The sequence below is a fragment of the Pteropus vampyrus genome, unplaced genomic scaffold (assembly GCF_000151845.1).
Source record: "Pteropus vampyrus isolate Shadow unplaced genomic scaffold, Pvam_2.0 Scaffold149, whole genome shotgun sequence".
Classification (NCBI taxonomy): Eukaryota; Metazoa; Chordata; class Mammalia; order Chiroptera; family Pteropodidae; genus Pteropus; species Pteropus vampyrus.
Genome location: NW_011888930.1, coordinates 3,637,223 through 3,646,874, shown reverse-complemented (window position 1 = coordinate 3,646,874; position 9,652 = coordinate 3,637,223). Strand labels below are relative to the sequence as shown.

The 9,652-nt window shown below is 33.2% G+C and overlaps 1 protein-coding gene across 1 annotated transcript in view; it reads left to right on the top strand.

Annotated features, from left to right (window-relative positions):
• NUDCD1 (NudC domain containing 1) overlaps positions 1–5,170 on the top strand; it is a 63,305-nt gene extending 58,135 nt beyond the window's left edge. Inside the window, exons 8-9 of the mRNA XM_011369468.2 lie at positions 2,351–2,510; positions 4,545–5,170. Coding sequence (XP_011367770.1) covers positions 2,351–2,510; positions 4,545–4,837 — 453 coding nt within the window. The 3' untranslated portion in view covers positions 4,838–5,170. The remainder of the gene's footprint in view (positions 1–2,350; positions 2,511–4,544) is intronic.
• The last annotated feature ends 4,482 nt before the right edge of the window (positions 5,171–9,652 follow it).

The following is a 9,652-nucleotide window of genomic DNA, read 5'->3' as shown; positions in this document are numbered from 1 at the left end:
AAAGAAGACACAAATTACCAATATCAGGAATTGAGCATATCAGTACAGGTCTAAAAGATACTAAGGTGTAATAATGGAATATCATGAACAACTATTTTTGTATATTTGACCAATTAGTGAAACAAATTCCTCGAAAGACAAATATTACCATAGTTCTCTCAAAGAAGAAGTACATAACCTTAATAGCCCTATATATGTTAAAGAGATTGAATTTATTATTAAAAACCTTCCAACAAAGAAATCTCCAGATCTGGATTACTTTACTGGTGTATTCTATCAAATGAAGAAACAGTACCAATTCTATACAAACCGTTCTAGAAAATAAAAGAGAAAGGAGCACCTCTCTCGTGACAAGAAAATGGAGGTGTGGGGAACGGGGATCAACATTCCTCATGAATACAGACACAAAAATCCTCAGTAAAATATTAGTGAATCTAATCCAGCAACAAGTAAAAAGGATAACACATCACGACCAAGTAGAGTGTATCCTGGGAATTCAAGAGAGAGTCAGCATTCAGATATTAATCAATGTAATTAAGCATATCAACAGACTAAAGAAGAAAAATATTCGACCAACCTAGTAGATACAGAAAAATAATTTGACAAAATTTAGCATCTATCTATGATAAAAATGCTTAGCAAACTAGGAATTGAAGGTAACTGCCTCCTCTAAAAAACCTAGAGTTGCTATCATACCTCGTGGTAAAAGTCCTAGTGCATTCCTCTAAGATTGGTAACAAGGGTGTTTGCCCTCATCACGGCTCGTCAGCATTGTTCTGGAAACCCTAGCTAGTACAACATGGTAAGAAAGCGTAGTAAAATGCATAAATGATTACCAAGAGATTTCAATACTACCATGAGAAAAGTGAAACCAAATAACTTTTTTAGGTGTTACTGTAGAAGCATTTTTTTTTATACATAATGCATATGAGCTTATTTCCCTTTTATGGCTCTTGGTAAACAAGTGAGAATAGCAGAGGGGTGGTACAGGGTAGAGAGCTGAAGTAGTGTTGGGTGCATTAGACTTCCTATAAAAGGCCAGTTGGTGGTGATTTTGAAAATAAAGCTCACTTAGCCAGTGATTATCAGGAATAAAGGGAGAGAAGAAATAGCCTGTGAACATTGTATGCCAGCCTATTCCCCTTCTGTAGAGAAAAGCATCTGCTCCCATCTAAGAGCCCTATCCCCAGGTATTCCTGGGGCAGCAGAAATTGGACTGCTCTCTCACTGGGCTCTCCTGTGACCATCAGTAGCCTGCGCTGGCAGAGCTGTACCAGTAATGCTTTCTGGAGAGCCCAGTTCACATTAATTTTTATTGTCATATTGACGGCTAAAGGAATCCATTTTAAAGGAATCCAGTTCACAGCTTTCCCTATTGAATTTTGGGCAGGTCTCCATCTCTACCTTTAACTCACTTTATTCTCCAGTGTGCTCTAAAATTTATGGGAGCAATTCAGTATTTATCATTACTATGTGTATTTTGTTTTCTACATTTGATATGATTTTGTTGGTATTTTAAGCATTTTTAACTCCAGTAATAACATTTCTAATAAAAAAGAATATTATTGCAACCTGTTTCCATTAAAAGAAGTATTCTAGTAGATGGAATCCACCTATAAGTCTCAATTTGACAATTTCATATTAAAATGGATTCCTTTAGCCGTCAATATGACAATAAAAATTAATGTAAACATTCTTGACGTTAATACTGTAATTAAGCAGTACACCAAAGTAAATAATTTGTAAACAGACAGATCTGAGTTTAAATTTCAGCACTGTGATTTTTCTGTGTAGCCTAGAACATATTACTCAAGGTCTCCAAGTATATTCTTTCATGTTAAATGAAGATAATAACAGCCTTGTAGATTGCTGAGATTAATGTTTATAACATGCCTGCATATGGAATGTGCTCATTAATCCTGGTAGCTATCACTGTTCTTGGCAATTATTGTTAAAAGTTAGCATTTATAAACTACATATTTATATACCGTGGTTTAAAAAACATTCTGCTTATAAAATTGTTAAAATCATGTTTTAAACTAGTTAGTAACAGTCGAGAGGTAGTACAGTGCAGTGGTTAAGGACATCGACTCTGGGTTTAAATCTCGGCTCCATGACTTACTACCAGGCAGACTTTGAGCAAGTTGCATAAGCAGCCTGTGCATCACTTCCTCAGCTTATAATGGAAGCAACAGCAGCACATTTCTCCCAGGACATTATGAGGAGTTAATCAGATTAAGTAAGTAAAAGGTTCAGAAAAGTTGCTGACAAAATATTGTGTGTCACTTTTTGTCATCATTATTATTTTTAATTTGCTGACTAAAATATTGTTAGTTGCTTTTCATTTTAGGTGAATCTCGGAAGCAATCAGTACCTTTTCTCCGTCGTCGTGGACCCTAAAGACATGCCCTGCTTCTGCTTGCGCCATGACGTCGATGCACTCCTCTGGCAGCCGCACTCCAGCCAACAGGACGACATGTGGGAGCACATCGCAACTTTCAACGCTTTGGGTATAAAGCAAGCTCTTTGATGGCATCTGTCATTATATCAAAAATTACAGTTATCATTTTTTTTTAAGTTTATCTTTTTTTCTCATTAAAAATTTGAGCTATTTTAATTACATTTGGATTGATTTGTGCTGTAATTTGGTTTCTGATACTATATTTGATGAATTTAGTACTTTTAGAACAGTAGGACTAATCTGTTTTTATGCTTGTACAGAAGATCAGTGCAGCAGAGAAATCAAAGTGGTTATCTTACCACTTGCATCGTTCTAATCAATTATTTGTTTATTCCAGTTAAGCTGTACGGTATTAGAATATGAGCAAGGGAGTGACAGTACTCTGCATGGAACTTGCAGGTTTTCAGGTTTTCAGGTATTCAGGTTTCTTCAGAGTAATCTTCCAAAACACTGTAGAATTGCTGTAAGGTAATGCATATTAGGAGACATCTTTCATGGGACTTTAGTGCAGAGAGAGCCATTATAATGCAAACACTTAGGGAAAATGGTAATAAGCAGAATAAAATTTATTCTGTAGGATAAAATGGAAAACACTGGTTTTAAAACCAGGGCTTGAAAACTTTTAAACTACATAATTTTAGACTTATGCAATAATTGATTTTGTCAAAATACATTAGCGTTGTGTGGGAGAAAGTTTTTGCATGAATTAGCCACAGTTAGTGCTTTATTTAAAGGTTATTTTAAACTGGCAACAGAAGTAAAATTAGGCATTTTGATTACTATATGTGCACAACCCTAACTGTAGAGGAGATTTGTCAATTATTCCTTAGAGTTAATAAAATAAAATAAAATAAACTGTTAAACTGGTTAATTCAGACTCCAAATGGATTTTAATGACCCGAAATAAAGTTTGATTGAATAATTTAACTGCGTAATTTCTAGCCTCTCCACTATAATTCCTATTTTTTTATTCTCTATCTTTTTTAGTAAGAAGAAACTCTTATAATTTTCATATGCTCAAATCTTCGATTTGTATCCCCAAATTCCCTAGTATAGAAGAATTATACATGAGTTTAAGTTAAATCAACATTACATTAGATATGTAGTCTTGAGATATTATAAACATTATGAATTTTGTCAAGGTTAGCATGATAAACTAATTCTAAGATGCCCAAATTAGGTATCTAAATCTTTTTCCTTCTCAAACCCTGCTTAATATTAAAAATTATATTTATTTGCTTGTGCTCAATGGTTCCTTTGCTCATTCATTGTTTGATGAAGACTCAGTTTACATTAGTGTTATATTTTTATTTCACATGTTATAACATTCAGTAACCATGTCCCAATCTGAAAATCCTAATTTATATTTCAGAACATAAACGCTGCTTTAATCTGTAAAGATAATTTTTAAAAAGATAAATACTTTTTATTTTCAAAGTTTAATTAGTTTTCAAGGAATGTCCTAATGAAGTTTTTAAAATTAGATATACTCAAATTTTTTTTCAAGCTCAAAGTGGTCTCAAAGTTCTACTTCTGGGAGCTGAAGTACAACAGAATTCTGTTACAGTGTTGGTGTTGGTGTATAAAAATACCACTAACACAGAAATAATGAGAACATATTGTGCATATTAGTACCTTCAGAAATGGGGCCTACATTATGAACACACTCCTAAAGTAACATTATAATGGTATCCTATAAACATTTTCCCATTTATATGTTAAGAAAAAACGAAAAGATTCTGTAATGACACATCTGTGATTTATAAACCTAATTATTAAATTGGCATTTAAAGATATTTTGGCAGGTTTTTAGCATTTTAGATTTTAGAATTTTAGTGTCTTAATTATTCACGGAATTGATATGATGCTATATTGTGCTTTTCTTTTGTTTCTTAGAAATTAAAACTGTATTTTTGCATCAGTTGGGAGAGATTGACTGAGGCTAATCATTAATTGTTGAGTATTTATGGTTATATTTCATTTAGGCATTTTAATTTATAATAAAATTATGAAATTTTAAGTCACAGTTTTTCTCCTCTATAATAAATAGTTTTTCTTTTGTTTGTCTTGTATTTCTTGGCAGGCTACGTCCAAGCATCAAAGAGAGACAAAAAATTTTTTGCCTGTTCTCCAAATTACTCCTATGCAGCCCTTTGTGAGTGCCTTCGTCGAGTGTTCATCTATCGGCAGCCCACTCCCATGTCCACTGTGCTTTACAACAGAAAGGAAGGCAGGCAAGTAGGGCAGGTTGCTAAGCAGCAAGTAGCAAGCCTAGAAACCAATGAGCCTATTTTAGGCTTTCAAGCAACAAATGAGAGATTATTTGTTCTGACTACCAAAAACCTCTTTTTAATAAAGGTAAATACAGAGAATTAGTTACTCCAATATGTTGGCTTCTCTGTACTGGGAAAAGTGTCAGTGGTAGCTGGAAGACTGGGCAGTTATACTGTAACTTACTGAGTTAAATAAAATTATCTTTTATGAATTTTTTATTTTTTAAAGGATATTAGAAATATATTCAAGAGATTATGATTCTATAAAAGCTATCGGATAAGGCTGCAAATTTAGAAAAAATTGGCTTCTGTAAACTTAAAGATATTAGCACATGTAATTATTTTTTAAAAACAGGCTAGAATCTCATCTTTTGTATGAAAAATGTACAATTCAGTGTTAAAAATAAAAATATTTATCATGTACTCTGTTCATTGATATAGTTTCTACTTTCTGTGCCTATAGAATGTATAAGAGTTAAAATGTTGATTCTCGTAAATACCTAATGAAATGAACTGAATAGCTGAGGCAGAGGGGGAAATAGAACAAGAGTACAGCAGGTCTAATATTGTTAAAGTTTGCTGAGAGACCTTAAGTGTTTTTTCAAATTAAGTATAATTTATTTAATTTTTATTCATTTGCTCTTCCATAGACATAGACAATGAGATGATAAAGTTCTAAAAAGTATAGCTCTTATTTATTACTGCATTACAAACCACCCCAAAACTCAGTGGTTTAAAACAAGGATGTTTTATAATTTCTCATAATTCAGTGACTTGACTGTCTCTGTTCTACATGGCCTCTCATCCTCCAGTAGATTGGACTGTGCTTCTTCCCATGAGAGAGAAAACATTCCAAGAGGGCAAACCCTAATGTACAAGACCTTATCAAGCCTGTACTTCTGTCACATTTGGCCATCTTCCATTGAACAGAGCAAATCTCATGGTCAAGTCTAGAGTCAGTGTGGGCGGGGGGGATACATAAGGACACAGAAGGCAGGAGGTATGATTCATTGGGGGCCATAAATGTAACAGTCTACCACACATATTATAATTTGTCCTTATATTTCTACAGTTAAGAGAAAAGAATTCTGTTTATACATTAAAATTTTTTTTTGCTATAAATTTTAGTTTCTCATATTATTTCCTTGATTTTTTTTTTTTTTTTGGTATGCCTTTACCTGGAAAATTATTTACTTTTTATAGCATTTTTAGCTATGCTTCTAAACCTCAAGTTGAATTTTATATTTTTAATAGGGGAATTGAGACCTTAATATAAGAGGAAGGAAATGAAGAAAAGAGATATAAGATAGAAAACACTTGTTCCTAACATATCTCTTGCCTATCTTTCCAAGTGTTTGGCTGAATTAAGTTTTAGTAAGAGAAGGAGAAACAAGTTTGAGAAATAGAAAAGGAAGAAAAAGATGGCCTACGGCTTCTAAACACGACGTCAATGTCATTTCCTAGGGAGAAGTATTGAGACGCTAGATAAAAAGTTGAGGAAAGTCCTGAGAAGTGGTAGTAACATTTGGAGTCCTAGTAGTATATTAGGGAAGAGACTGGATATCAAGCATCGTGATATAGAGAAAAAAATGTACAGGTGAACCAAAAACCAAACCGTGATATCTCCAGAACTTTTTAGTGTCATTGTAAAACTTAATGAAACGAAAGACGATTTAGACAGTGAACTATTAAAAACCTTTATTATGTGACAGATTTAAATTTTCTTTAAAATTTACCCTAAAGATCATAAATACCCTCTTAAGGAATATAAGAAAAATACAGATTTGAGTGGATGTGTATATAAACAAATTTCCAATTTTTTCAAGTTTCCAAACTTTTCAATTTTTTCCTTTGTACGTGTGGTTTTCACATGACTAATATTAAATTGAAAACTATCAAGATAATTAGTCTTAAGTATTATTGCATATTGATCTATGTTAAGAGAGTAATAGGTCTAAAGCCATGTTTTCTTCAGCTATTTCAAGGATTCCACGAACATTTAATTCAGCTTAAACAGTGTTCTAACTTTTTATAATAAATACATTTAAATGAGACATATGCTATAAGTGCTCTGAAAGTAGTACCTTGTATTTTTTATTTTTATCAAATTATAAGTTGTAATTTATGATAGTAATAAAGTAGTACTTTATGGGTCTTTCATCCTAGAGGCATTTAACAATATTCATTATTTCAACATATTTAGTAAGTATCAATTACCATAATATAATGTTTTCATTTTTAAGAATAATGCAGTGCTAAGATGAAGAGACAGAGCCTATATTTTACTGATTGCCAAATAAAATTTCCCTTTGGAAAAAAAAAGTGGTGGGGGCGGGTAGGTGGAATGGTTATTCTGTTAGAAAGAAGTTTAGCTAAGGATGGAACCCATTTGAGAGCAAGCAGAAGAGTCTCCCATGGAAAGGGTCAGAAACAGGATAAGAGACTGCAAAAAATTAACACAGAAGTACAAAATGTCATATGGAACTACTATGAACACCAACAACTTTGACAACACAGAAGAAATGGATAAATCCTTAGAAATATGCAACCTACCAAGACTGAATCATGAGGGAATATAAAATCTAAACTGACCAATTACTTGTAAGGAGATTGAAACAATAATCAAAACCACCTAGCAAACAAAAGTCCAGGATCTGACAGCTTCACCAGTGAATTCTACCAAACATTTAAAGAATTAATACCAACCTTTCTCAAACTCTTCCAAAACACAGAAGAGAAGGGAACATTTCTAAACTCCTTTGACTAGGCCAGCATTACCCTGATACCAAAACTAGACAGGGATGCCACAAAAATATTACAGGTTAATATCTCTGATGAACTTAGACATAAAAATCTTTAACAAAATATTTAACAAATAAAATTCAACAACATATCAAGAAAGGATCATACACCATGATCAAATATATTGATTCCAGGGATGTAAGGATGGCTCAACATCTGCAAATCAATCAGTGTGATACACTACAATAAAATGAAGCATAAAAATCATAGTAGCCACAGAAAAACATTTGACAAAATTCAACATCCATTTATGATAAAAACTCTCAACAGTGTAGATATATAGAGAACAGACCTCAACATCATAAAGCCCACAGCTAACATCATGCAAATGGTACAAAGTTGAAAGCTTTTTCTCCAAGATCAGTAACAGGACAAGGACGCCCACTCTTGCCACTTTTTTTTTTTCAACACAATATAGGAAGTCCTAGCCAAAAGCATCCAAATGGGAAAGGAAGAAGTAAAACTGTCACTATTTTCAGATGACATAGAAAACCCTAAAGATTCCACACACAAAAAAACGTAGAATTAATAAATGAATTCAGTAAACTTGTGGGACACACAGTCAATATACAGAAATCTGTTCTGTTTATATACACTAATAAACTATCAAGAGAAATTAACAAAACAATCTCATTTACAATTACATCAAAAATAATAAAATACCTAGGAATAAAGTTAACCAGAGACATGAAAGACCTGTATACTGAAAATTATAAGACATTGATGAAAGAAACTGAAGAAGACACACAAGGGAGTGGCCTCCTATGCTCATGGAATTATATTGTTAAAATGTTCATACTGCTCAAAGCAATCTACAGATTCGATGCAAACCCTATTAAAATTCCAATGGCATTTTTCACAGGAATAGAACAATCCTTAAGTTTATGTGGAACCACAAAAGGCCATGAATAGCCAAAGCAAACTTGAGGAAAGATAAAGCTAGAGGCATCACGCTCCCTGATTTCAAACTATATTACAAAGTTACAGTGATAAAAACTATGGTATTGGCATAAAAACAAATTATTAGAACAGAATGGAGATCCCAGAAATAAACCCACCTGTATATACTCAGTTAATCTACAACAAAGGAGCCAAGAATATACAATGGGGAAAGGACAGTCTCTTCAATAGTTGGTATTGGGAAAACTGGACAGCCATTAGCAAAAGAATGAAACTTGACCACTGTCTTACACCATATTCAATAATTAATTCAAAATAGATTACAACCTTGAATATAAGACCTGAAACCCCAAAACTCCTAGAATAGAAAACAGGCAGGAAGCTCCTTGATGTTGGTCTTTGCAATGGTTTTTGGATCTGATATCAAAAGCAAAGGCAACAAAAGCAAAAATAAACAAGTAGACTACAGCAAATAAGATCTGCACATTAAAGGAAACCATCAAAATGACAAGGCAACCTACCGAATGGGAGAAGATATTTGCAAATGATACATCTGAAAAGGGGTTAATATTCAAAATATTTAAGAACCCATATGACTCACCAGTATAAAATGTCCGATTAAAAAATGGGAAGAATATCTGAATGGACATTTTTCAAAAGACATATAGATGGCCAACAGGTACATGAAAAGATTCTCAGTGTCACTAATTATTAGGGAAATGCAAATCAAAACCACAATGAGTTATCTCCTCATACATTCTTTAGAATGGTTATTATTGAAAAGACAAGAAATAAATGTTATTCAGGATGTGGAAACCCTTGTGTACTGTTGGTATGTAAACTGGTGTAGCCACTACAGAAAACACATGGAAGTTCCTCAAAAAATTAAAAATAGACCTACCATATAATCCAGCAATTCCACTTCTGGGTAATTATCCAAAGGAAACAAAAACACTCGAAAAGATACATACTCTCCCATGTTTATTGCAGCATTATTTACAATATCCAAGATATGGAAACAAGCTAAGTGTTCATGGATAAATGGATAAAGAAATTGTGGTATTTATATAGAAGGGATTATTATTCATCCATAAAAAGGAGGAAATCTTGCCATTTGGGACAGCAGCCCAGTGGTCCCAGTGGCCCGCCACCCAGAAGTTACCCCCTGGCCAAAAACCCAATTCACGTTGAGAGTTGGTGTGTGCGGTGTTCATCT